The sequence below is a fragment of the Rattus norvegicus genome, chromosome 12 (assembly GCF_021556685.1).
Source record: "Rattus norvegicus strain SHRSP/BbbUtx chromosome 12, alternate assembly SHRSP_T2T, whole genome shotgun sequence".
NCBI lineage: Eukaryota > Metazoa > Chordata > Mammalia > Rodentia > Muridae > Rattus > Rattus norvegicus.
Window position 1 is genome coordinate 24,043,128 of NC_141545.1, and position 26,954 is coordinate 24,070,081.

The 26,954-nt window shown below is 43.1% G+C and overlaps 1 protein-coding gene across 6 annotated transcripts; it reads left to right on the plus strand.

Moving 5' to 3' along the window:
• Window positions 1-2,741: 2,741 nt before the first annotated feature.
• Window positions 2,742-26,635, plus strand: LOC148002239 (NXPE family member 3-like). 6 transcript variants are annotated; one of them, XR_015634294.1, is made up of 7 exons: window positions 2,752-2,978; window positions 11,058-11,800; window positions 12,848-12,930; window positions 14,737-14,884; window positions 21,367-21,579; window positions 23,410-23,452; window positions 25,195-26,635. XR_015634294.1 is itself a non-coding variant. In XM_087579542.1 (6 exons), the coding sequence occupies exons 1-6, from the start codon at window positions 2,922-2,924 to the stop codon at window positions 25,208-25,210; spliced, it is 1,155 nt and encodes a 384-aa protein (XP_087435668.1). In that variant the 5' UTR covers window positions 2,752-2,921; the 3' UTR covers window positions 25,211-26,635. The 6 variants fall into 6 exon arrangements, 3 of the variants coding, with proteins under 3 accessions (XP_087435666.1, XP_087435667.1, XP_087435668.1); XR_015634293.1 differs by lacking the exon at window positions 23,410-23,452; XM_087579542.1 differs by lacking the exon at window positions 14,737-14,884.
• The last annotated feature ends 319 nt before the right edge of the window (window positions 26,636-26,954 follow it).

Genomic DNA, 26,954 nt, shown 5'->3' on the forward strand with positions numbered 1-26,954 from the left:
CTGAGCAGTAATCACAGAAAAGACAGAAGGAGAAAGCAATGGAGGGGCTCTGGAGAAATGTCTCAGAGGTTAAGAGTTCCAGAGGTTGCTCTTCCTGAGGTCTGGAGTTCAATTCCCAGCAACCACATGGTGGGTCACAACCATCTGTAATGAGATCTAATGCCCTCTTCTGGCATGCAGGTATACATGTAGGTAGAATACTGTATACATAAGAAATAAATGAAACTTTACAGAAAAAGGAAGCAGCGGAGGTCCATGTAAACGTAACTGTATATATCCTACTGATGCTGTAAATGAAATACAAACGTGGCAGACATTACAGCAGAACATTTCCACAGAAAGACTTACCAGGAGCTCTAGTTTTTCCTACATTTTGTAGGCATCCTGATGCATTACCTTTTCAGGTCATATCCAAAGTCCTGTTAGGTGAAAACTTCAAAGGAATCAAACTCCTATTGGCTACAGTTTGGTTTTAACCCCCTTTGGCCTCCAAGTGGACTTGAGAAACATGTAATTGTGTTTGCATTTCTTTACCCCTGTTTAGATATTCCAGGAAAAAACTTTTCTGATTCCGATTTCTTGGTAATTTCCTCTATAAATTTATAAGGCCGCTTCACATATTTATTTTTAAATATTTGCTCTGTACAAATATTTACCATGTATCTATTTACAAAAAAAAATACAAAAGTGCACCTTTTAAAAGTTGAAGTCCAGTCGTCATCAAATCAAAGTAATATGGGTTGTTTGGGTCCTCCGTGCCTCAAAAGGCTGAAATGAGAACGTCTCCCACGCTGTTGGATGTAAAGGACAGGAAGCAGCTCCTTCTTTTCCTAAAGCTGTGAACACACAATTGGATGGACCCATAATTTGAGCAGGCATCAGCAGGGAAAGCTTCTGTGCGTACTCTCAGTAACACACAACTCCCTGTATCAGCAGGCACAGCTGCTCCTGGCTTTCCTGTTAGGCACACCCTTCCTGCTTTTGTTCTACACACAGAGGTGGCAGCAGTTTTGTCTCACGGTCCTGTGTCAATACAGCTGGATTTGTGGGTTTTTAATTTACTTACATTTGCTTTTCAAGGCAAGGAGACTCAGTTGTAGGAGGGAGTACACTGAACCTCTCTTCCGTTTCTGTCTCAAGCTACTCATGACCCATCTATTCCAACTTCTGTTCAGTAGACTCCATCCTCAAAGACCTCCTTCCAAAGGTTTGCAGCGTCTGATACCCTCTCTGCACTCACAGTTCTTTTGCAACATTCCTGCTCTCTCAAGTTTGGCCAGTTTCCATTCTCCATGCAACTCTAGCCTTCATGTGCCAGTTCCTACATGACATCACTTCAAATATCCAATGACTGAGAAACACCTGATCAAGGCTGATGGACTGGGTCGAGTTTAGACTGTTGATTTGTACAACCTTTTGTGGAGCATGCGGGATTTGTATATAAAATATATGCTCCTTGACCTTTTGATGAGCCATCTGTAAAATCATAAATAATTCTGTTTATGATATTTAAATTTTAGGCAATGTGCATGTGGTATCATAATAAAATATCTGAAAGGGGAATCCTTGTTGTGATGAATATCTGTAAATCTTGAGGAACTTACTAATGTGTCTGCCCATTATCATCGATATGGAACGAATAATCTAATAATAATAATAATGATGATGATGATTATGATGATGATGTCTGTAGGCTTTTACTGGTAAGTTGTTTAACACCTGTATCTCTCATTGTTACTACATTTATAATTTTCATAAAACAATAAGTTATAAATTATTGCAGAGTTATGATGTGTATGTTTCTGTACCTTTTTTGTATATAATTCCAGTAGGTGAAGAGGTAGAAGAAGGATAAATAATTGATAAGGAAATATGAAATTAATTCTACGAGCTACCTCTTCAGGAGAAGCATCATTTAGTAAGCTAATAAACCGCTCTGCATTAGGTGTTATTTTGCTTAAAGAATTTATCTGAGAGTCTCCAGAACGCCACTGAGCAGAGCCAAACCCTCAGTAGCTGTCGGCAGACAGGGACATGCCCTACTGACTTGGCCCTAAACTTGTTGTAAGTCATTGAGGGGGCACTGTGTGGGAAGGTTGAGGCTGAGAGGATGATGGACAATTTGTTGTTGAGTAATAGGTTGATTTGTATTACATATGGAGCTCTGTGATGTTTTGCTCTTTCAGTTTATTTAAAGTGAATGTTAAACACTCATCTCAGTATTGATTAGACAAGTAGGAGAGGAGAGACTGCATCGGCTGGGATTGAAGCCCTTTATGTCCGAGTTGCAGTTATTCCCCTATTAGAAGTCGGGTCCACTCATTTTTTCCCTTTAAAGAACAATTGATCAATCTGTACTGTGTTATTCTATCTGTGAGGGGAAACAAACAACAAAGAAACAATAACTAAGCTCTGGAGCAGCGGATACATGGGCAAGGAGCAGAGGAGACCCTCCCTCACCCACCCTACTCCATCCCACGTCCCACCCCCCTCTACCCCAACCAACTGCGGCTCTTCCTTGGAACTCCAATCTTGCTCCAGCGCCTTTGTGTGCGCCACTCACTTGGGAGCGGAAAGGGTCTCAGGGTGGCTTGAGCCCAAGGACTTCTGTGTTCCCAGTAAACATTCCCGCACACCCAGAGGTCTTCCCACATAGAACTGTGAATAAAGGTCCTGTTTTGCTAACCTGAACCCTCCCTCTCTTAACCCCTTTATAATAGGGACAGCTGGACCTTAGCCTCAACGAACAAGGCTATAGCTGTTAGTCATATTTGTTAAGTACATCTGTTAGGTCACAGGGTTTATGGAAATTGGAGGTTATCACAGCAAATCAGCTCTTTTATCATGGGAATTTAAAATGTCTTATCTACCTGGGTTCGTATTTATAATTCAACTAGAGTCCAGGGTGTGTGGATCTGTTCATGGGGCAATTCAAGGACTACAAGATTCTGACCGTGGGCTTGGTCTTTCTGCTTTTGGTAAGTACTTTCCATGCCTCTCGATGGCTTCCTTACAACTCTCCCATGGGTAGATTGGTTAACTTCTGTAATCTTGGAGAGTGAACTGGGGGAGGCTCTCATAAAATACAGTGGAGCAAGGTGGGGTTGGGGGTACCTAGTGCGTCCAGACCATGGTGTGCTCCTCAGTATATACCATGCATCAGGTCCAGTGTCAAGGGGGTTTACTTGGGGAGGGGAGAGGAATAAGGGTCTGAGCAAGGGGTAGTGGCAGACAGGTAGACATGTACACAGGCAGGCAGACAGACGGTAAAATTGCCAGGAGTGTTCCTGCTCCGACGGAAGGGTGTCCTGGGACTTGGAAACCCAGGACAGCTCTGAGTAGAGAAGCTATCTGAGTGAAAAGGCATCCTGAGACACCGAAGCTCAGGAATCGCACAGACCTGAGAGGAAGCCTGCTCAGCAGAGGCGTGGTAGCTCCCAGGAAGGGTATCCCCATCTACACTGAGGACTCAGGAGCCTCAGCCCCCTCTTTCTCTTCCCTTCTTCCCTTCTTCTCTTCATTGCTTCTTGGCTTCTTCTGATGAGACTCACACCAGGCAGCAAATCTCATAAAAGAGATTTGTTGGAGCGTCCTTGGAGAGAAAGTACAAACTCAGGGGTGGCCGCCCTCTGCTCCCAGCAGTGGGAATTGGACAAATGGTAGCGGTTATATAGGATTTCTTAGTGAGAAGAGCTTTTTAGGAAAGAGACTTCCAGATTGAAGATTTGGGGATTTCAAGTCCTGATCTTGGGGTGCTCAAAGATTGGTGGGTTTTCTTGTTTAGGGATTGATGGGTTTTCCCATCAGGGATTGGTGGCTTTTGTTCCACCTCTACTCCCCTTTCCCTGCATCAGTCCCAGGGCTCAGAGTGGGAAGTCAGAGTCGTTCCAGGTTGCCTCAGCTGAGGCATCAAGTCTATGGAACTGTTCAGGCAGGCTAGAAAAGAGGGGATGCCACTGTAGGTAGCTCCTGCAGGATGGGATGAGCCACTGTGGATAGCTTCTGTGATGGCTGCAGGCTAGGGAGCAACCTGGTGTCTCCATTTTGACAGCTCCTGTTGGGGCACAGGTGAGGCAGGAAGGACTGGCCTGCAGCTGCACTCCTTTGCTGGATTTTGCTGCAAACTGCTTAGGGACTTCAATGAGGATTGGGAAGAGAGCTGAAGAGAAGGACAGAACGAGCGGGGGAGAGAGAATGCAGGGGAGCATATCTGTATATGCAGCCTACACCTGGTGCATCTAGAGGGGACAGCAGCAGCTATGACATAAGCCAATGACATAAGCCATTGTTAGGTCCCTGGGAGGAGCCTAATGTACTACCTGTAAGCTAACATTTCTTCATTTTTGTTTACTTAAACATGAGGAACTAGGAAGGGGTGATGGTAGGGCCGAAGTATGTATTGTGTTCTTTAGAAATTTTTCAGCTGACTTGGGACCCTAAGAACACTGGGATGCTGGCCAAGTCCTGGGAGACCTGGCTGTTTCACGGCTGGCACATATCTGTAGTTCAGAAACTACAGGCCCAGCTGAAGCAGTCTGTAGGGCTAGCCTGGAGCACTGTGGGTAGCTGCTCTGGATCCTTCCTGGATGCACATCTGGAATGAGCACCTGGACTTGACAGGATACTGGAGCACACACGTATACCTTAGTGAGAGGAGATGAGTATGTTAGAGAGAAATATTTTTTCTTAGGTGTATATTGAAACTTTTAGACCCATGGTCCTGTTAGTTGCAGGGAGGGGAGTTCCCAAACCAGGTAATGAGGGAGGAATCCCACCCTCTGGAATAGGCCTTGATAGGTGGGAAACAGGCTGTTGATTGACAGGTTACTCATATGGAGTCCATTTGACCCATGAGAGGTGGATCCAAGCGTATTCTCGGAGGCTTACAAGAATCATTTTGAGTTTACAAAAAGAGATTAACTTTAGATAGGTTGGCATTACCATCGTTTGTAATCTGTACTGGAATCCACACAGGAGATTAATGCAGTAGACACACATCTTTGCGTCAGGGTAGAGGCTTGGAACACAGCTTTTTGTTAAAAGCATGAACACTCCTTAATCTGAGCTCAGGGAAAAGGGGCAAAAGCTCACTTACTCTTGATTTTCAGTATGACCACAGGGCGTGAAAGAGGGGCATCTTCACTCTCTCCAGAAGCTCGTGTGTATGTAACTTTAGCGCAGTAAAAAACCACATTTAAGTCTATGTTTGAGACACCAAAGGAAACTTAAAATCTTGAGCTTGTGACTGTGATAGTGGATCACACAGTAGAAGGCTTTACCAGAGTGAAGACTAATAACTTATCATAATTCCCTTGATCAATGTTACAACTCTGAGCTTTCAAAGCCTTAACACAACAGTGCAGTGAGGGGACGAAAGGTGAAGAAATTTTAATTCCTTTTATGTACCTTAGAACACCTTATCACCATTTAAGCTTTCACTTGCATTAACCAACCCTAAAATACCTTGTCAGGCTCTAGAGCACTCTCTTAGGTCCTCATAACTTTAGCCTCTGTATCCTCAGCCTCACAGAAACTCTACATCTTTCCCTGTCTGGTGCTTCACTATGAGTCACATGTGGTTGCTTCCTGGGAGCAGCCACTGTAAAGTGAGTTCCTTTAGATAAAGGAATAGTAAAAAGTTAATTCTGAAACCTGTTTGGCTATAACATGAACCCTGTAAGCAAGGCAAACCAGTTTGCCTCTTTTAATCAGAGACCTAGTAGTCTTAACTAGAGAATGAATTGACTAATGAACTAACATGGTGGTGGATTACCTTGGGGAAGGAGCTGTTGTGCTCTGGCTTAGAGTTACATCTAGCTTAGCTGTCAATGTTATCAAAGACCTGAGAAGGATATATTATTATGCCAATAGCCTAGGTATCTATTAAAATGTCAAACTAGTCCATAGCCCACTACTTAGTTGTCCCTGCCTTCTGAGGTCTCCATGGCACTGAGGGCAGAGGCAGTCTTTGGCCATCAAGCCCAGAAGATGAGAAGCTTTTAATGTGGAGGAGAAACATGGGAGCGACTGACCTCACCTTATCATAGGCAATATGGGACAATTAATTCTCCAGGTGTCCTGTTTGTCCACAGTACAGGCTGAGCCCTAGCATTGGGTGAGGCATTGAGGGCAGTCTTTCCCAATGGTTGTCTCCATGCCCATGTCTTCCTGGAGACCTTAAGGGGTCACTACTAGAATTTTGGAGTCTCTGTCATAAGTTTAAATATATTAAATGCCATAGTCAACAGATTCTCTGACGGGTTTGAGGCCTGGTAGTTGCCAAGCACATCTGAGATGAATAATCTCTGTCTGCTTTTGGTATCTGCTCTAAACAGTATCCTGTAAACCTTACCTAGGAGGCTAAATAAAGCTTAGTCATAATTAACCTCATCAGTTCTTGCACGACTGGATATATTTCTGAACACATTTAAAGGTTTGATCATTGACAAGGCTACTGACTCCCAACTTGCATTTCGTTGTTACAGGCGCATTCGTGAACGTAGGAGTAGATTCCATCCCTGTTAGGGTTGAGCATGAAAAATCGTGATTTTGTGTTGAAGCTCTTCTAATATCCAAATAAACCCTTTTACTCTAGAAACACAGCCCATAAGAGACTGGGAACTCTTCTGATCTTTATATAGTGTATCATTTCGGAACATGTTTCCTGTACGATTTAATTTATAAAATAACGCATAGCTTATGAAAATCTAAAGCTACACTATAGGTTAATAAAAGCAAGAACAACGCCAAGCATAGTTTAGGCCACTGATTCTAACCATTTTAACGTTTTTAAAACCTCAACTTTTTTGTATTATTCTCCCCATATTTTATTATTTTAATGGTTATTTTATTTATTTACATTTCAACTGTTATCCCTCCTTCCAGTTTCCCCTCTCCACAAACCCCTGTCCCATCTCCCCTCCCCTCTGCTTCTATGAGGGAGCTCCTCCTCCCACCCACATACTCAGGCCTAGCTCCCTAGCATTCCTCTATGCTGGGGCATTGAGCTTTCACAGGACCAAGGGCCTCCCCTCCCATTGACACAAGAGAAGTTCATCCTCTGCTCCATGTGCAGCTGGAGCCCTGGGTCTCCTTTTGTGCTCTTTGGTTGGTGGTTTAGTCCCTGGGAGCTCTGGGGGGGGTGTGGTTGGATGATATTGTTGTTCTTTCTATGGGTTTACAAACCCCTTCAGTCCTTTCCCTAACTCCTCCATTGGGGTCTTGTTACTCAATCCAATGGGTGGCAGTGAGCATCCACATCTGTATTTGTCAGGCACTGGCAGAGTCTCTTAGGGGACAGCCATACCAGGCTCCTGTCAGCAAGCATTTCTTGGCATCAGTAATAGTGTCTGGGTTTGGTGTCTTCCAGTTTCAAAAAGTAGTTGAAAATCTCTCAGTTATGTTTTTGTAATTTTAAAATAAAGCACCCTTTAAAGAGTGAAAACATAGAGCAGTGGTGTACACAATGTAATGTCTCTAAAACTACTATATCCATATTTTAATTAATTAATTCCCTTTACATTCCAATATCAGCTCTCCCCATCTCCTGTCAGTCTCCCCCTCACAGCTCCCCCACACGGTTTACCTCCTCTTCTCTTCTGAGACGGTGGTGGCTCCAGGTATTACACATACACACAGGCACACACATGCATGTACGCAGTCACTGCAGGATTAGGCATATCCTCCCTCACAGAGACCAGACAAGAAGGCCCGTTTAGGAAATGGGTTCCCCAGACAAGCAACAGCGTCAGAGACAGACCCTGCTCTTGTTGTTGGGGACCCACATGAAGACCAAACAGCACATCTGGTAAATGCATTTGGGGATCCTAGGTACCACCATGCTCATTCTTTGGTTGGTGGTTCAGTCTCATAGAGACCCCAAGGGTCCAGATTAGTTAACTCTGAGGGTCTTCCTGTGGAGTCCCTGTCCTCTTCAGGTCCCTTAGTCCTTCCTCCAATGCTTCCACAAGATTCCCTGAGCTCCATCTAATGTTTAGCTGTTGGTTTCTGCATTTGTTTTGGTCAACTGTTGGGTGGAGGCTCTCAAAGGACAGTTGTGCTAGGATCCTGTCTGCAAGTATAACAGAGTATCCTTCATAGTGTCTGAGATTGGTGCTTGCCATAGGATGAGTCTCAAGTTGGGCCAGTCAATGGTTGGCCATTACCTCTGTCTCTGCTCTATCTTTGTCCCTGCACATAATGTAAGCAGGACACATTTTAGGTCAAGAGTTTTGTGTGTTGGGTGTTGGCCTTATCCCTCCACTGGGTGTCCTGCCTGACTAAAGAAAGTAGCCAGTTTCCTTATCCCCTACTGCTAGGAATTTCAGGGAGAGTCACCCCCTTAGACACCCTGACCCTCGGCACATTCCAGGTCTCTGGCACGTCCTAGAGATGCCCCTCCCCAATCACCTCTGATTTCTGTTCTTTCTACCATGATTTCCATACATATAATCCCCTCCCCCAACCTACTCCACTCCCAATCCATTCTCCTACCCAGTTTCCTCCCTCCATCCACCTATGACATCTATTTTATTTCCCCTTCTGAGAAAGGGCCAGCATTCAACCAGCATCCCCTGGCTTCTCCTTGTTATTTGAGTTCTTTGGGTCTGTGGCTTGTAGAGTGGTTATCCACTTAAGTGAGTACATACCATGAGTACCTCAGCTGGGATGATGGCTCCATCCATTTGCCTGCAAATTCTCAACAGAGGAATCTCAAATGTCTAAGAACTCCTAAAGAAATGTTCAACTCCCTTAGTCATCAGGGAAATGCATATCAAAACAACTCTTAATATTCTTACTCACATATCTTAATGGCTAAGATCAAGAAGTCAAAGGACAGCACATGCTAGAGAAGATGTGGAGCAAGGAGAAACACTCCTCCATTGCTGATGGCTGTGCAAACTCCCACAACCACTCCTGAAATCATTAAAAAACAAAGATATCATGAAATTTGCAGGCAAATGGATAGAACTAAAAAGTGATGGTGTACTGTGACTTACAGAAGCTTTTCAGTTTTATGAAGTCTCATTTATTAATTGTTGATCTTAGTGCCTAAGTTATTGGCATTCTGTTCAGAAAGCACTCTCCTACATCAATGAATTCAAAGATTTCCTCACTTATATCCTATTTAGTATATGTGGCTTTATGTTAAGGTCTTTTATCCACTTGGAGTTTAGTTTTGTGCATGGTGATAAAGATGAATCTATTTGCTTTCTTCTACACACAGCCATTCACTTAGACCAGCACCATTTGTTGAAGATGTTCTCCCTTTTCCATTGTATGGTTTTGTGGCTCCTTTCTCAAAAATCAAGTGTCCACAGGGTTTATTTCTGGGTCTTCAATTCAATTCCATTGATCAACCTGTCTGTCCTTATTTAAAAGCTGCTTTGGAAACGTGCTTCTCTGATCAGCTCATGTCACATGTTGCTGCTCTTAATCTAGATGTCAGTGAAGCCATGGCTTCCAGTAACAGAGATGGCTGCCAGCCATGTGTCTGCCATTAATCAAGATGGCAGGGAAGCCACAGCTCCACCTTCTTTTTCTCATAGTTAAGAAGGCAAGCAGCCACGTGTTGCTTATATACCAGAATAGAATCATGTCACATAGTTTAAAATTAACTAAGTGCAAACTTTTTATCACTAACCCAGGTTATGAGATTTAACCATATCCAATAACTTACAGGTCAATAATCCTGGTTTTGACCCTGGAGTTAAAAAACTTGCCTGGGTCTTAAAAGCATAACCCAATTTCCACCAGCCATAAAGGAGAACTGTAGAAAACAACGTCGCAATTATACATATTTAAATAACATCTGAATTTGTGTTCTGTGAGATCCAGCGGCCAGAAAACCAAGAAGAGAATTGAGCCAGGTGGTGATGGCAGGAGAAAGAAATACCATCTATTCACAATTTAGAACCAGTCAGAAACAAGCATGGAGGGGCCTCATACCAGCAAATACATCAATAGTTAAGCATACATTTTAAATTAGCTTTAGTTAATCTAAACAGACTTTTATAGTCTTGAAATTTCATCATCATGCAAAGAATATTTTAAACCAGGGGTGAATTACATATACAGAATGTTGCAAAAATATAACTGAATTTCTATCATCATATAAAAAAATCATACCAATTTAAAATGTGGGACTTGTTACTTTTTCTTAGTCTCAAAGGGGACAGAGTAATAAACTGAAGGTTCATTAGAACTAAGAAGTTTTATAATTGTTGCTTTGTACCATGTGGTTATATTATGATGGCCAAGTCCTACTTAGCTCATATGACTCCTAGTTAAGTACATTTTTGTTTCTCTAGGCATATATGTTTAAATGAGAGTTCCATCTAAGTTACATGCACATATACACACAGAGCTAAATCTAAGTTACATATACACAGAGTTACATATATACAAACTTATGCCCTAAACAAAAATTGATTCACATATATACTTATGTATAGATTTTAATGATAAGCTTTTTGTTATGTAAGTTTCAAACCAAATATTGTGCTACTGTTCTCCAATGTATCAGACAGCACACACACACACACACACACACACACACACACACAAACACACACACACACACATAGAGTTTTTTAAAAAAAACCAAGAGGCATTCACTGCTGTTCAGAGTACCTGGGTATAGTTCCCAGCACCCGTAGGGCAGATCACAACCATTTGTAACTCTAGGTCCAGGTGATCCAATGTTCACTTCTTATCTCCATGGGCACCAGGCATGTAGTGCACATATATATGGATGCAAATCAATCATATATATACAAGTTTTAAAAAAGAGGAAGAACCCCCGCAGGTACCCCGATTTTTTGGTAACATATGGTAACTCAATTGGGACTCCTGAGAAGGTCTACTGACAGTATTGCCCCAGCCTTGCGATGTTTCTTTCACATAGATGTCATGGTGACTCAAATTGCTGGCTAATGAAGGACAGACAGAAAGACACAGGCAGGTAGGTAGGACACCTAGATACTACTCAGCCAATAGGAAGACAATGGGACACACACAGCACACTGGTATAATCAATCCCCTTTCTGTACCCACAGGCGTTCTGGCTCACGACCACTTGGCATGAGCCCATAATCCGGTTGCTCCCACCACCCCGTCCTGTCTCTGAAGATGTCTCAGAGACCATCGACAGGGACTCTGTCCCTCAAGAACTCTTCAACTTGACTAGCCTTGTATACTGGCCTCCAACTGGGGGAGATAGGGATGACTTTCTGGCCTCTACCAGCCCCAGAACCTCTACCTACCACTTGAAGGGTCCTGCCCAGGCCAACTATACTCTGGGAAGTAACCTAGAGGCCATCCTTGTGGCTCGGGATCACTGGGGTAGGCCCAAAGCTCATGGTGGAGATCTGTTTCGGGCACAGCTGCTGGGTCCAGAATTGAGAGCAGGAGTCCCAGGGGATGTGAAGGATCTGGAGAATGGCACTTACCTCTTGTCCTTCCCCCTGCTCTGGGCTGGATGGGCCCAGGTGCAAGTGCGACTGATCCACTCCAGTGAGGCAGTTGGGGTCCTGCAAAGAGTCTGGAGAGGAAAACGAGCCACTGTTGATTTTAGAGGGCATTTCCGAGGAACAAATGGCATTCAAGAGACTGTCATCTGTAATGTGGACCCCCAGTCAACTGGAGCCAAAGGGTCTACCTGCCATTACAAGGATGTGGTTTCTGGGGAGATCTGGTTCTGTGCTCAACCCCGTACTTTGCCTTGCAATGCTTTAGTGGGTCACTCGAGTGGAAGTTATCTGAAGGTGACCACGCCACATGATCAAGACCTGCTGGCTGGGTAAGAAATCTAGAATCTTAAATGAGTCCCAGTCTTAACCACAGGCATGTGGAGGTGAGAAGACAACTGGAGGAGGTCAGTTCTCTCCTTCCACCATGTGGGGCTCAGGTATCAAACTCAGTCTTTGGTTTTGGCAGCAAGAACATGGTGGTCATCATCGTCACCACCACCACCACCACCACCACCACCACCACCACCACCACCACCATCACCTAGAGATTCCTACAGCTCAGTGTGAACTTGAATTTCTTGTGTGATTGAGGCATAGAAAGCAAGATTTCAAGATTATCCTTGGTTGCATAGTGTCTTAGTTAAGGTCCTACTGCTGCAAGCAGATACCATGACCAATGCAACTCTCATAAGGACAACATTTAATTGGGGCTGGCTTCCAGGTTCAGAGCTTCAGTCCATTGTCATCAAGGCAGGAACATGGCAGCATCCAGGCAGGCATGGTGCAGGAGGGGCTGAGAGTTCTACATCTTCATCTGGAGGCGGCTAGGGGTAGATTAGCTTCCAGGAAGCTAGAATAAGGGTTTTAAAGGCCAAGCCCAGAGTGGCACAATTACTTCGACAAGGCCACACCTCCAAATGGTGCCATTCCCTTGGCTAGGCATACTCAAACCACCACACATAGTGAATACAAATTGATCTTGGGAGCACGAGCATGAGACCCTGTGTCAAAGACACAGGGGGAGGGTGCTATGTTCCCCAGTAACTGCATGTTTGTGTAACAACAGTAACAGTTTATAGTGCTTTCTAGACTATAGTGGCAGGAAAATCGTAATTTCTCACATGTTGTGGAGATCTGTTTGTTATAAAATAGAAGTAGGTGACCCTTCTTTTATCTTAACTATCAGTGTACTGATAAGACCCTCCCTTGTATATTCCTCCTAACCACTATACTCACCACATGTTAGTGTGCCCACTTTAGTGTAGTGACCCTGATTTACACCGAGGATAAATAACCAGTCAGTCATGGTCTGCTCTTTTTTCATCTAATTTCATCTGGTCAACCTCCCTCACCACTCACACTCAGTGTTTCTTCAGGAATGTGACTGACCAGAAACTCCCTTCAAGCTTACCTCCAATCTTTGTCCTACCAGCAGCCTGGGGAAACATGAGTAACATGGGTGAGTAAGACTGGGACATGGGATTGGGTATGGGCCTCAACTTAGATGGGCTCTGTGTGTGTGTGGAGAACAGGCTCCTATCAAAATGTTTCCCCCAATTTTTCTGTATCTTATTTTATTTTGCTTTAAGTTGTGTTACAATTTCCATTTCCTATTTTGTGCACTCTTGCGTGTATATGTATGAGAACATATGTGCCATGTCAGACATGTGGAAGTCAGACGACAACTTGCAGAAATTAGTACTCTCTCTTTACAGTGTGAGTTCCAGGAGTTGAAGTCAGGTCATCAGGCTTTGGAACAGACACCTTTACTTGCCAAGCCATCTCACTGGCTCCTATGGTAGATTTTTAGTTTTGTTTGGTTTTGTTGTTGTTGTTGCTTTCTGCTCCCCCTCAAGGAAATGGGCTTCATTGGTTTGAAAATCAGTAGTAATCAGAGCGAAAACAGATGCGATCCTTTCAGCGCAAGGGTGTCTGGGTAGTTGGTGTACAGAGCTCAAACTTGAAGAAGAGCTAATTCTGCTCTATCCAGGCCACAGTCAGAAAACAAGGAGTGAGGTAGGACCCAGGTCCAGTGCACATATTATTACTGCCCATAGAGCTCCAAATGCAATGTTTGCAAAGTGACCATCTGGGGGGCCTTGACTAATCAAGTATCCATAGTCAAAGGTTCCAGGCTCCCTCTCCCTCTCCCTCTCCCCCCTCTCTCTCCCTCTCTCTCTCCCCTTCTCTCCCTCTCCCCCTCCCCCCTCTCTTGGTACTACCTAAATAAAGAAGAAATTAATGTCATTGGTGCCTCCCTCCAAGAAGTAAGAAACCCCTGAGTCCCAAAGGTGAGACTGAAGTGGGAGGCAGAAAAGAGCTAGAGGAACCTTCCCAGCAACTGACAGAACTGGAATCAGGTTAGACCGTGAGAGTCCACATGAAAGTGCACACATGCACACATGAAAACTTTGTGGAAACTTCTCAACAACTAAAGGACATGGGCACAGGTTGGAATGTACCAGTTGCTTCAAGCTTTCCCTGAATATACTGATACAGTGCCCCTAGGAGAGGGCAGGTTAAGTCTAGCACCTCAGGTACAAGGATCCAAGTGCTTAGCCCTGTGGCCTTGGGTTGCCTGTGTCCAGCCTCTTGAAAGTTCTGGGCTGAAGTTCAACCACTCCCAACCCCTAGCATCCTCTAAGCCCTAAATGCATGTGCACTGAGGGAAGTCCTAGAGTTTTTCCTACATGTGGGAAACCACTTCTACCAGGAGAGGTGTGTCTATGGCCACCAGCCATCAGCCTCAAGATAGAGGAAATGCTCCAAGTGCCATGTCAGTTCTGGGACAGTAAACCTTGGAACACATAAAGGTCATATTTTGTTTTGGATACAAAGTCTGTCACTGAGCCTGGAGCTTACTGTTCAGCCTGGCTGGTCAGTGAGTCACTGGGGAAGCCATCACTACCTGCCCCTTTGCTGGGGTTCCAAGTATATCACATCCATTTTTTTGCACATATTCTATGGGTCAAACCGAGGTCTTCACCATTGTATAACCCACTGAGCATCTCCCAGCACTCACTGGGTTTTATTCCAGATCTTTAGCCTCTGTCCTGCCAGGGTAGTGTAGTACAGTGGTTAGTACTGGGTTGTGACAGCACACTTCCAGGGTTCAAATGCTATCCCTACCTTTGACGTTCTTTTGAAAAGCCCACTTTATAGGCTGGCGATAGGACTTAATAGTAGAGTACTTGCCTAGTTGGACGGGCACAGAATGCCATCCCTATCACTGCTGTTGGTGACAATAAATTACTTAATATTCCAGGTCCTCAGTATCCCCATCTACAAGTGGAAATGTGAACAGTGCTATCTCCAGAGCGTGGAGATCCAACCTGGAGTCCCAGCGCTCGCTAGGGGAAGGCAGCAGCATTAGGAAGTCAGGGCCATTCTCGCCTACATGGGAAGTATATGAGGTACATGCGATGGTTTCAAACATTCACAGACATGCAGGCCACACACACGCACACACACACACACACACACACACACACAAACTTCACAGGCTCTGTAAGAGTACATTGATATGCTACATATAAAGAATGTAGAAGAATGCTATCCACATGGCTCATTAGGAAAAGGTGCTTGCTGCCAAGGCCTTCAAACACTGGGAAAAGAACTGACTCCCAAAGGCTGTCTTCTGGGTACCATGTGTGCTGGGACACACACACACACACACACACACACACACACACACACACACACACAAGCAAATGTAAAAACTATTCATTTAAAAAATTCATTCACAATAAATGTAAAGAACACAGTCATTTTATAGCACTCCATGTTGTGCTTTTCTTTTTTTCTTAATTTTTTTCATTAACTTGAGTATTTCTTATTTACATTTCGAGTGTTATTCCCTTTCCTGGTTTCCTGGCCAACATCCTGCTAACGCCTTCCCTCCCCCTCTTTATGGGTGTTCCCTTCCCCATCCTCCCCCCATTGCCGCCCTCCCCCCAACAATCACGTTCACTGGGGATTCAGTCTTAGCAGAACCAAGGACTTCCCCTTCCACTGGTGCTCTTACTAGCCTATTCATTGCTACCTATGAGGTCAGAGTCCAGGGTCAGTCCATGTATAGTCTTTAGGTAGTGGCTTAGTCCCTGGAAGCTCTGGTTGCTTGGCATTGTTGTACATATGGGGTCTCGAGCCCCTTCAAGCTCTTCCAGTCCTTTCTCTGATTCCTTCAATGGGAGTCCTGTTCTCAGTTCAGTGGTTTGATGCTGGCATTCGCCCCTGTATTTGCTGTATTCTGGCTGTGTCTCTCAGGAGAGATCTACATCCGGCTCCTGTCTGCCTGCACTTCTTTGCTTCATCCATCTTGTCTAATTGGGTGGCTGTATATGTATGGGCCACATGTGGGGCAGGCTCTGAATGGGTGTTCCTTCAGTCTCTGTTTTAATCTTTGCCTCTCTCTTCCCTGCCAAGGGTATTCTTGTTCCCCTTCTAAAGAAGGAGTGAAGCATTGGCATTTTGATCATCCGTCTTGAGTTTCATGTGTTCTATGCATCTACGGTAATTCAAGCATTGGGGCTACTAGCCACTTATCAATGAGTGCATACCATGTGTGTTTTTCTGTGATTGGGTTACCTCACTCAGGATGATATTTTCCAGTTCCACCCATTTGCCTATGAATTTCATAAAGGCATTGTTTTTGATAGCTGAGTAATATTCCATTGTGTAGATGTACCACATTTTCTGTATCCATTCCTCTGTGAAGGGCATCTGGGTTCTTTCCAGCTTCTGGCTATTATAAATAAGGCTGCTATGAACATAGTGGAGCATGTGTCTTTTTTATATGTTGGGGCATCTTTTGGGTATATGCCCAAAAGAGTTATAGCTGGATCCTCAGGTACTTCAATGTCCAATTTTCTGAGGAACCTCCAGACTGATTTTCAGAATGGTTGTACCAGTCTGCAATCCCACCAACAATGGAGGAGTGTTCCTCTTTCTCCACATCCTCGCCAGCATTTGCTGTCACCTGAGTTTTTGATCTTAGCCATTCTCACTGGTATGAGGTGAAATCTCAGGGTTGTTTTGATTTGCATTTCCCTTATGACTAAAGATGTTGAACATTTCTTTAGGTGTTTCTCAGCCATTCGGCATTCCTCAGCTGTGAATTCTTTGTTTAGCTCTGAACCCCATTTTTTAATAGGGTTATTTGTTTCCCTGCGGTCTAACTTCTTGAGTTCTTTGTATAGTTTGGCTATAAGCCCTCTATCTGTTGTAGGATTGGTTAAGATCTTTTCCCAATCTGTTGGTTGCCGTTTTGTCCTAACCACAGTGTCCTTTGCCTTACAGAAGCTTTGCAGTTTTATGAGATCCCATTTGTCGATTCTTGATCTTAAAGCATAAGCCATTGGTGTTTTGTTCAGGAAATTTTCTCCAGTGCCCATGTGTTCGAGATGCTGCCCTAGTTTTTCTTCTATTATTTTGAGTGTATCTGGTTTGATGTGGAGGTCCTTGATCCACTTGGACTTAAGCTTTGTACAGGGTGATAAGCTTGGATCGATCTGCATTCTTCTACATGTTGACCTCCAGTTGAACCAGCACTATTTGCTGAAAATGCTATCTTTTTTCCATTGGATGGTTTTGGCTCCTTTGTCAAAAATCATGTGCACATAGATGCGTGGGTTCATTTCTGGGTCTTCAATTCTGTTCCATTGGTCTATCTGTCTGTCTCTGTACCAATACTATACAGTTTGTATCACTATTGCTCTGTAATACTGCGTGAGTTCAGGGATAATGATTCCCCCTGAAGTCCTTTCATTGTTGAGGATAGTTTTAGCTATCCTGGGTTTTTTGTTATTCCAGATGAATTTGCAAATTGTTCTGTCTAACTCTTTGAAGAATTGGAATGGTATTTTGATGGGGATTGCATTGAATCTGTAGATCGCTTTTGGTAAAATGGCCATTTTTACTACATTAATCCTGCCAATCCATGAGCATGGGAGATCTTTCCATCTTCTGGGGTCTTCTTCAATTTTTTTCTTCAGAGTCTTGAATTTCTTGTTGTACAGATCTTTTACTTGCTTGGTTAAAGTCACACCGAGGTACTTTATATTATTTGGGTCTATTATGAAGGATGTCGTTTCCCTAATTTCTTTCTCGGCTTGTTTCTCTTTTGGGGAGAGGAAGGCTACTGATTTATTTGAGTTAATTTTATACCCAGCCACTTTGCTGAAGTTGTTTATCAGCTTTAGTAGTTCTCTGGTGGAACTTTTGGGATCACTTAAATATACTATCATATCATCTGCAAATAGTGATATTTTGACTTCTTCTTTTCCAATCTGTATCCCCTTGATCTCCTTTTGTCTGATTGTTCTGGCTAGTACTTCAAGAACTATATTGAATAAGTAGGGAGAGAGTGGGCAGCCTTGTCTAGTCCCTGATTTTAGTGGGATTGCTTCAAGTTTCCCTCCATTTAGTTTAATGTTAGCAACTGGTTTGCTGTATATGGCTTTTACTATGTTTAGGTATGGGCCTTGAATTCCTATTCTTTCCAGGACTTTTATCATGATGGGGTGTTGAATTTTTCAAATGCTTTCTCAGCATCTAATGAAATGATCATGTGGTTTTGTTCTTTCAGTTTGTTTATATAATGGATCATGTTGATGGTTTTCCGTATATTAAACTATCCCTGCATGCCTGGGATGAAGCCTACTTGATCATGGTGGATGATTGTTTTGATGTGCTCTTGGATTCGGTTTGCCAGAATTGTATTGAGTATTTTTGCGTCGATGTTCATAAGGGAAATTGGTCTGAAGTTCTCTTTCTTTGTTGGGTCTTTGTGTGGTTTAGGTATAAGAGTAATTGTGGCTTCATAGAAGGAATTCGGTAGTGCTCCATCCCTCTCAATTTTGTGGAATAGTTTAGATAGTATTGATATGAGGTCTTCTATGAAGGTCTGATAGAATTCTGCACTAAACCCTTCTGGACCTGGGCTCTTTTTGGTTGGGAGACCTTTAATGACTGCTTCTATTTCCTTAGGAGTTATGGGGTTGTGTAAGTGGTTTATCTGTTCCTGATTTAACTTCGGTACCTGGTATCTGTCTAGGAAATTGTCCATTTCCTGCAGATTTTCAAGTTTTGTTGAATATAGGCTTTTATAGTAAGATTTGATGATTTGTTGAATTTCCTCTGAGTCTGTAGTTATGTCTCCCTTTTCATTTCTGATTTTTTTAATTTGGACACACTCTCTGTGTCCTCTCGTTAGTCTGGCTAAGTGTTTATCTATCTTGTTGATTTTCTCAAAGAACCAACTTTTGGTTCTGTTGATTCTTTCTATGGTCCTTTTTGTTTCTACTTGGTTGATTTCAGCTCTGAGTTTGATTATTTCATGCCTTCTACTCCTCCTGGGTGTATTTGCTTCTTTTTGTTCTAGAGCTTAAGTGTGCTGTCAAGCTGCTGATATATGCTCTTTCCTGTTTCTTTCTGCAGGCATTCAGAGATTTGAATTTTCCTCTTAGCACAGCTTTCATTGTGTCCCATAAGTTTGGGTATGTTGTACTTTCATTTTCATTAAATTCTAAGAAGTCTTTAATTTCTTTCTTTATTTCTTCTTGACCAGTTTATCGTTGAGTAGAGCATTGTTCAACTTCCACGTATATGTGGGCATTCTTCCCTTACTGTTATTGAAGACCAGTTTTAGGCCGTGGTGCTCTGATAGTACGCATGGGATTATTTCTATCTTTCTGTACCTGTTGAGGCCCGTTTTTTGACCAATTATATGGTCAATTTTGGAGAAAGTACCTTGAGGAACTGAGAAGAATGTATATCCTTTTGCTTTAGGATAGAATGTTCTATAAATATCTGTTAAGTCCATTTGGTTCATGACTTCTCTTAGTCTGTCTACCTCTCTGTTTAATTTCTGTTTCCGTGATCTGTGCATTGATGAGAGTCGGGTGTTGAAATCTCCTACTATTATTGTGTGAGGTGCAATGTGTGTTTTGAGCTTTAGTAAGGTTTCTTTTACGTATGTAGGTGCCCTTGTATTTGGGGCATAGATATTTAGGATTGAGAGTTCATCTTGGTGGATTTTTCCTTTGATGAATATGAAGTGTCCTTCCTTATCTTTTTTGATGACTTTTAGTTGAAAATTGATTTTATGTGATTTTAGAATGGCTACTCCAGCTTGCTTCTTCCGACCATTTACTTGGAAAGTTGTTTTCCAGCCTTTCACTCTGAGGTAGTGTCTGTCTTTGTCTCTGAGGTGTGTTTCCTGTAGGCAGCAGAATGCAGGGTCCTCGTTGTGTATCCAGTTTGTTAATCTATGTCTTTTTATTGGGTAGTTGAGACCATTGATGTTGAGAGCTATTAAGGAATAGTTATTATTGCTTCCTGTTATATTCATATTTGGATGTGAGGTAAGTTTGTGTGCTTTTCTTCTCTTTGTTTTGTTGCCAAGACGATTAGTTTCTTGCTTTTTCTAGGGTGTAGCTTGCCTCCTTATGTTGGGCTTTACCATTTATTACTCTTTGTAGCGCTGGATTTGTAGATAGACATTGTGTAAATTTGGTTTTGTCATGGGATATCTTGGTTTCTCCATCTATGTTAATTGAGAGTTTTGCAGGATACAGTAACCTGGGCTGGCATTTGTGTTCTCTTAGGGTCTGTATGCCATCTGTCCAGGATCTTCTGACTTTCATAGTTTCTGGCGAAAAGTCTGGTGTGATTCTGATAGGCCTGCCTTTATATGTTACTTGACCTTTTTCCCTTACTGCTTTTAATATTCTTTCTTTATTTTGTGCGTTTGGTGTTTTGACTATTATGTGACGGGAGAAGTTTCTTTTCTAGTCCAATCTATTTGGAGTTCTGTAGGCTTCTTATATGCTTATGGGTATCTCTTTCTTTAGGTTAGGGAAGTTTTCTTCTATGATTTCCTTGAAGATATTTACTGGTGCTTTGAGCTGGGAGTCTTCACTCTCTTCTATACCTATTATCTTTAGGTTTTATCTTCTCATTGAGTCCTGGATTTCCTGTATGTTTTGGACCAGTAGCTTTTTCCACTTTACATTATCTTTGACAGTTGAGTTGATGATTTCTATGAAATCTTCTGCTCCTGAGATTCTCTCTTCTATCTCTTGTATTCTGTTGGTGATGCTTGTATCTACGGTTCCTTGTCTCTTCCTTTGGTTTTCTATATCTAGGGTTGTTTCCATGTGTTCTTTCTTGATTGCTTCTATTTCCATTTTTAATTCCTTCAACTGTTTGATTGTGTTTCCTGGAATTCTTTCAGGGATTTTTGTGATTCCTCTATGTAGGCTTCTACTTGTTTATTTATGTTTTCCTGTGTTTCTCTAAGGGAGTTCTTCGTGTCTTTCTTGAAGTCCTCCAGCATCATGATCAAATATGATTTTGAATCTAGATCTTGCTTTTCTGGTGTATTTGGATATTCGGTGTTTGCTTTGGTGGGAGAATTGGGCTCCGATGTTGCCATGTAGTCTTGGCTTCTGTTGCATGGGTTCCTGCGCTTGCCTCTCGCCATCAGATTATCTCTAGTGTTACTTTGTTCTGCTATTTCTGACAGTGGCTAGACTGTCCTATAAGCCTGTGTGTCAGGAGTGCTGTAGACCTGTTTTCCTGTTTTCTTTCAGCCAGTTATGGGAACAGAGTGTTCTGCTTTCGGGCGTGTAGTTTTTCCTATCTACAGGTCTTCAGCTGTTCCTGTGGGCCTTGTCCTGAATTCACCAGGCAGGTCGCTTGGAGCAGGAAGATTGGTCTTATCTGTGGTCCCAAGGCTCAAGTTTGCTCGTGGGGTGTTGCTTATGAGCTCTCCTCGGGGGTAGCAACCAGGAGGACCTGTGCCGCCCTTTCCGGGAGCTTCCGTGCACCAGGGTTCCAGATGGCGTTTCTGTGCTTTTCTTTTTAATCTGCTCTATTTTTCTCTCTCCCGTAGCCCTGCCCTCAAGGCCCCCATGTCACCCTGGCCACCTATCTCCAAAACCCTCTGGCTTCTACCACCAAGACAGATGGTATTCGACATTCTGTTCTAGCCGCTCTTTCCTCACTGTGGACAGCATCCTGAACTGCCTGGCTGGACGCATTGTCTACATGATGGGGGATTCCACACTCCGGCAGTGGTGGGAGTATCTGCGTGACACAGTTCCCTGTGAGTGGTGGTTTAGTCCCTGAGAGGTCTGGGGGGTCTGGTTGGTTGATATTGTTGTTCTTCCTATAGATTGTATTGCAACCTTCAGCTACTTCAGTCCTTTCTTTAATTCCTCCATTGGGGACCCCATTCTCACTTCAATGGTTGGCTGTGAGCATCAGGCTCTGTATTTGTCATGCTCTGGCAGAGCCTCTCAGGAGCCTGTCAGGCTCCTGTCAGCATGCACTTCTTGGCATCAGCAATGTTGTCTGCATTTGGTGACTGCATGTATATTCTTTTCTATTAGTTTCTGTGTATCTTGTTTTATGTGAAGGTCCTTGATCCACTTGGACTTGAGCTTTGTACAAGGACATAAGACTGAAGGATTGATTTATATTCTTCTACCTGCTGACCACCAGTTGAACCATCACCATTTGTTGAAAACGTTGTCTTTTCTCCACTGGATGGTTGTAGCTCCTTTGTCAAAGATAAGTGACCATGGCTGTGTGGGTTCACTTCTGAGTCTTCACTTCTACTCCATTGATCTAGCTGCCGGTCTCTGTACCTATGCCAAGTGGGTTTTTTTTATCATGATATATTGATAGGATCAGTCTTCTAGTATATTTTGAGTCCTGTTTTGTGACCAATTATATGATCAGTTTTGGAGAAGGTACCATGAGGTGTTGAGAAGAAGGTATATTCTTTTGTTTTAGGATGAAATGTTCTATAGATATCTGTTAAATCCATTTGATTCATAACTTCTGTTAGTTTCATTGTGCCTCTGTTTAATTTCTGTTTCCATGATCTGTCCATTGATGAGAGTGGGGTGTTGAAGTCTCCCACTATCATTGTGTGAGGTGCAATGTGTGCTTTGAAATTTAATAAAATTTCTTTTATGAATGTGAATGCCCATGCATTTGGAGCATAGATGTTCAGAACTGAGAGTTCATCTTGGTGGATTTTTCCTCTGACGAGTATGAAGTGTCTATCTTTTTTTAAAAACTTTGTTTGAAAGTCGATTTTATTCGATATTAGAATGACTACTCCAGCTTGTTTCTTGGGACCATTTGCTTGAAAAAATTTTCCCAGCCTTTCACTCTTAAGTAGTGTCTGTCTTTGTCACTGAGGTGTGTTTCCTGGATGCAGCAAAATGCTGGGTCCTGTTTATATATTCAGTCTGTTAGTCTATGTCTTTTTATTGGTGAATGAAGTCCATTGATGTTAAGATATTAAAGAATAGTGATTGTTGTTTCTCGTTACTTTTATTGTTAGAGGTGGAATTATGTTTGTGTGGGTATCTTCTTTTGGGTTTGTTGCAAGATTAATTTCATGCTTTCTCCAGGGTGTAGTTTTCCTTCTTTTGTTGGAGTTTTCTCTTTATTATCCTTTGCAGGGCTGAATTTGTGGAAAGATATTGTGTAAATTGTTTTGTCATGGAATATCTTGGTTTCTCCATCTATGGTAATTGAGAATCTAGTTGGATATAGTAGCCTGGGCTGGCATTTGTGTTCTCTTAGGGTTTATATGACATCCTCCCAGGATCTTCCAGGTTTTATAGTCTCTGTTGAGAAGTCTAGTGTAATTCTGATAGTTCTGCCTTTATATGTTACTTGACCTTTTCCCCTTGCTGCTTTTAATATTCTTTCTTAGTTTTGTGCATTTGGTGTTTTGACTATTATGTGATGGGAGGAATTCCTTTTCTGGTCTAGTCTACTTGGGGTTCTATATGCTTTTTGTATCATTCATGGGCATCTATTTCTTTTGCCTCAGGAATTTTTCTCCTATAATTTTGTTGAAGATATTTACTGGCTCTTGAGAATCTTAGCTCTCTTCTATACCTATCATCCTTAGGTTTTGTCTTCTCATTGTGTCCTGGATTTCCTGGAAGTGTTGGGTAAGGATCTTTTTACATTTTGCATTTTCTTTGACTGTTGTGTCAATATTTTCTATGGTATCTTCTGCCCCTGAGATTCTCTCTTCTATCTCTTTATTCTGTTGGTGATGCTTTCACCTATGACTCCTGATCTCTTCCCTAGGTTTTCTATCTCCAGGGTTGTCTCCCTTTGTGATTTCTTTATTTTTTCTATATCCATATTTTAGATTCTGGTGGTTTTGCTCAATTCCTTCACTCATTTGGTTGTGTTTTCCTGTAACTCTTTTAGGGATTTTTCTGTTTCCTCTTAAGGGCTTCTACTGTTTTTCTATGTTGTCCTGTATTTATATAAGGATGTTACTTATATCCTTCTTAAAGTCCTCTAATATAATCACAAGATGTGATTTTTAAATCCATATCATGCTTTTCTGGTGTGTTGGGGTTCCAGGGCTCACTGCGGTGAGAGAACTGGGTTCTAATGATGCCAAGAAGCCTTGTTTGCTGTCGCTTATGTTCTTGTCCTTGCCTCTTGTCATCTGGTTATTTTTGGTGTTAGTTGTTCTTACTCTCTCTGGCTGGAGCCTCTCCCTCCAGTGAGCCTGTGAGCCTTTGGGCCTGTGGGTCTGTGAACTTAGAGTGACAGTGCTCCTTCTCCCGGGAGACCAGCTTTTTTGGAGCAGGATTTGTGTCTGGAGAGCTGTGTCACAGGGTTAACTCCAGGGTGCAGATGGAGACCGGAAGGATCCTGTCCCCAGTTGCTGTGAGGTTCCCGAGCCCTGTGGTCTCCTGGCAGGTCCCTCTTAGGCCAGTTATCAAAGCAAAAGTGTTTGTATCACCTGTGAACTTAGGTGTACCTGTGAACCATGGGGCCAACACTCTCTTTCAAAATTGTGTTGTGTTTAATTATGGCTAAAGCAGTTATCTGGTGTCAGACTTCAGCAGTTTGGCCCCGCACCGGTTGACTAAGTCCAGCTGAAACTAGTTTCCTTCTTACCTCACCTGGATTGTTTCCCTTCTGGCTGTAATGTTTGCAGGGACCTCCCACAACCTATAACTCCATCTCCAGGTAATTCCATCCCCACCCCCTTTATAGCATCTGCAGACACTAGCCCTCACTTGCAAGTATTCACACAGTGACACACATAAGCATACACATAATTGAGAAATAAAACCATCTGAGTGTGGTGTCTCCCATCTCTCAGGATCTGGAAGGTAAAGAGGGTTGTTATCTCTTTGTGAAGTTGAGGCTAGGGCCTGATCTAACCTGTTTCAGGCTTTGAGAACCTGTTTCAAAAATATTTTTTGAGACAGTGCAGTGACCCATAGCTTTAATCTCAGCGGTAGGGAAACAGACACAAGCAGATTCGTGTTTTTGAAGACAGTCTTTTTTATATAATGAGTTTCAAGCTACCCAGGGCTACATAGTTAGACCCTGTGTCCAAAAACAAGCAAATAGACAAACAAAGCTATGTTTGCAAAAGGGAATGGTTCATGTTTCTATGTTAATTCATTATTAAATTTTATTACATTAATTAATTAATATGTGTGTGTGTGTGTGTGTGTGTGTGTGTGTGTGTACACTCACATACTCTAGTGTGTGAGAATATCAGAGGACCATGTGCAAGAGCTGAGTCTCTGCTACTACTATATGAATCTCAGGGAATTAATCCCTAGTAATGTGTGCTGGCAGCGAGAGCCCTTCCTGGCTGAGTCATCTTGCTTGGTTCCCTATGTTAAAACTTTGTTTCTCCTCCTCTTTACAGCCCTGAAGCCAGTTGATCTACACGCCACTTATCAAGTAGGTCCCCTGATGGCCGTGGAGACAACTCGGGGGACGGTGTTGCACTGGAGGGCACACAGCTGGCCCCTGCGTTCTCTCCGCACCCCAGTGGCCTCCCTGCACTCTGTGGCCAGAGAACTACATGGCCTGGCCGGGGGACCCTACACAGTGGTGGTGCTGGGTATGGGAGCCCACTTCACCACGTTCCCTCCCTCCATCTTTGCCCGAAGGCTGGCAGGGATTCGGGCAGCTGTGAAGGCCCTGCTGGACCGGGAACCCAGTACTCTGGTCATCATCAAACTGGCCAACACTGGCTACAAATCGGTGTATGGGAGTGACTGGCTCACACTCCAGATGAACCGCTTCCTCCGCGCTGCCTTTGTTGGTCTCCGCGTGGCCTTTGTGGATGCGTGGGAAATGACCTCCAGCTTGGCTGTGCCAGACAACATCCACCCAAGGAAGCTTATTGTCTGCAATGAAGTGGAATTATTTCTGTCCTTCATCTGTCCCACCTGAGTGCTCCTGAGGGATCTGAGGCTGAATGGATCTAGAGAGAGCCTGGGTGTGGCCGTCTCAAAATGAACTTCTATGATGGAAAGCTGAAGCTACCCTGGCTCACCCACTATGACACTGTGGGTCCGTATTTCATACTTCTCTCTGTGTGCCACATGGACAAATCTAGTTCAATACAAATGATTTGCATCGTTTTCTCTTTTTGAGTGTAAGGGGTTGTGGGTGGTGTGTGTACAGATATATGTACAGGTTGCTTGCCCCTCTGTGCACACAAAGGTCAGAGGACATCTTGGGTTATCCTGCTCTATCTAGGAAATCCTGTTTAACAAGACTTAGTATCTGGTGTTGCTTCAATCTCATGGAGTCTGGCACTAGGCAGTAAATTTTAGGCACATTTAAGTCCAGTATAATTTGGGTTTCCTAGTGTAACACCATCCCATGTGTACAAGGAAGCAGAATACATCTTAGAGACCTTCCTCTGTATTCCACTTTGTATTCCTGGGATAGACAAAGAAAGAGCCATTGTGGCTGCAAACATTACAGGGTCCAATACGAGCAAGGATTCATCACAATTTTGCAGGAGCGTTCTTTTCCTTCTATTGACCAAGGGCAAAGAGCTACTGATAAAAATGGGTATACTAGGGCCTATCCTGCCTTAACCTTCCTACCATGCAGGAAAGGAAGGCAGTATGCATAGCACATCCATAAAAGGTCCATCCCAAAGGCAGTTGTTGAAGAAAGGGAAGGGGATGATTAGAGATGGGATTTCTAGCAGGAGGGATGGAAGTATATGGAAGCATAATCTATGTGATAGAAAAACAGCATTGACAGAAATATCAGGGGGAGCCCTGTGGATACAAGTGTGGTTCTTAGTGCACAGGAGCAACCAAAGTGCCCAAGAGGAGACGGCTCTCCTCTGTTGCAAAAAGACTGTTCTTGTTACAGTACCAAATGAAGCTGCAAGTTCTTATCTAAACCATCAGCAACAGATAGCATTATGGAAAATACAATATCAACTTCAGTAAGCAATATTTCAGATAATCTCCATTCCATTATTGTGGGGAGCGGGTGTGGCGGCAATCCCAGGATGGCACCCGGGACTGCTGCCACGTCTTATGACTAGCTCCTGACTTCCTCATACACACAAAAGTAAGCCACACCCATTGTGAGAGCTTCGCATGCGCACCGTGACACAAGATCAGGCCATTTGGCGTGGACCTATGAACTGAG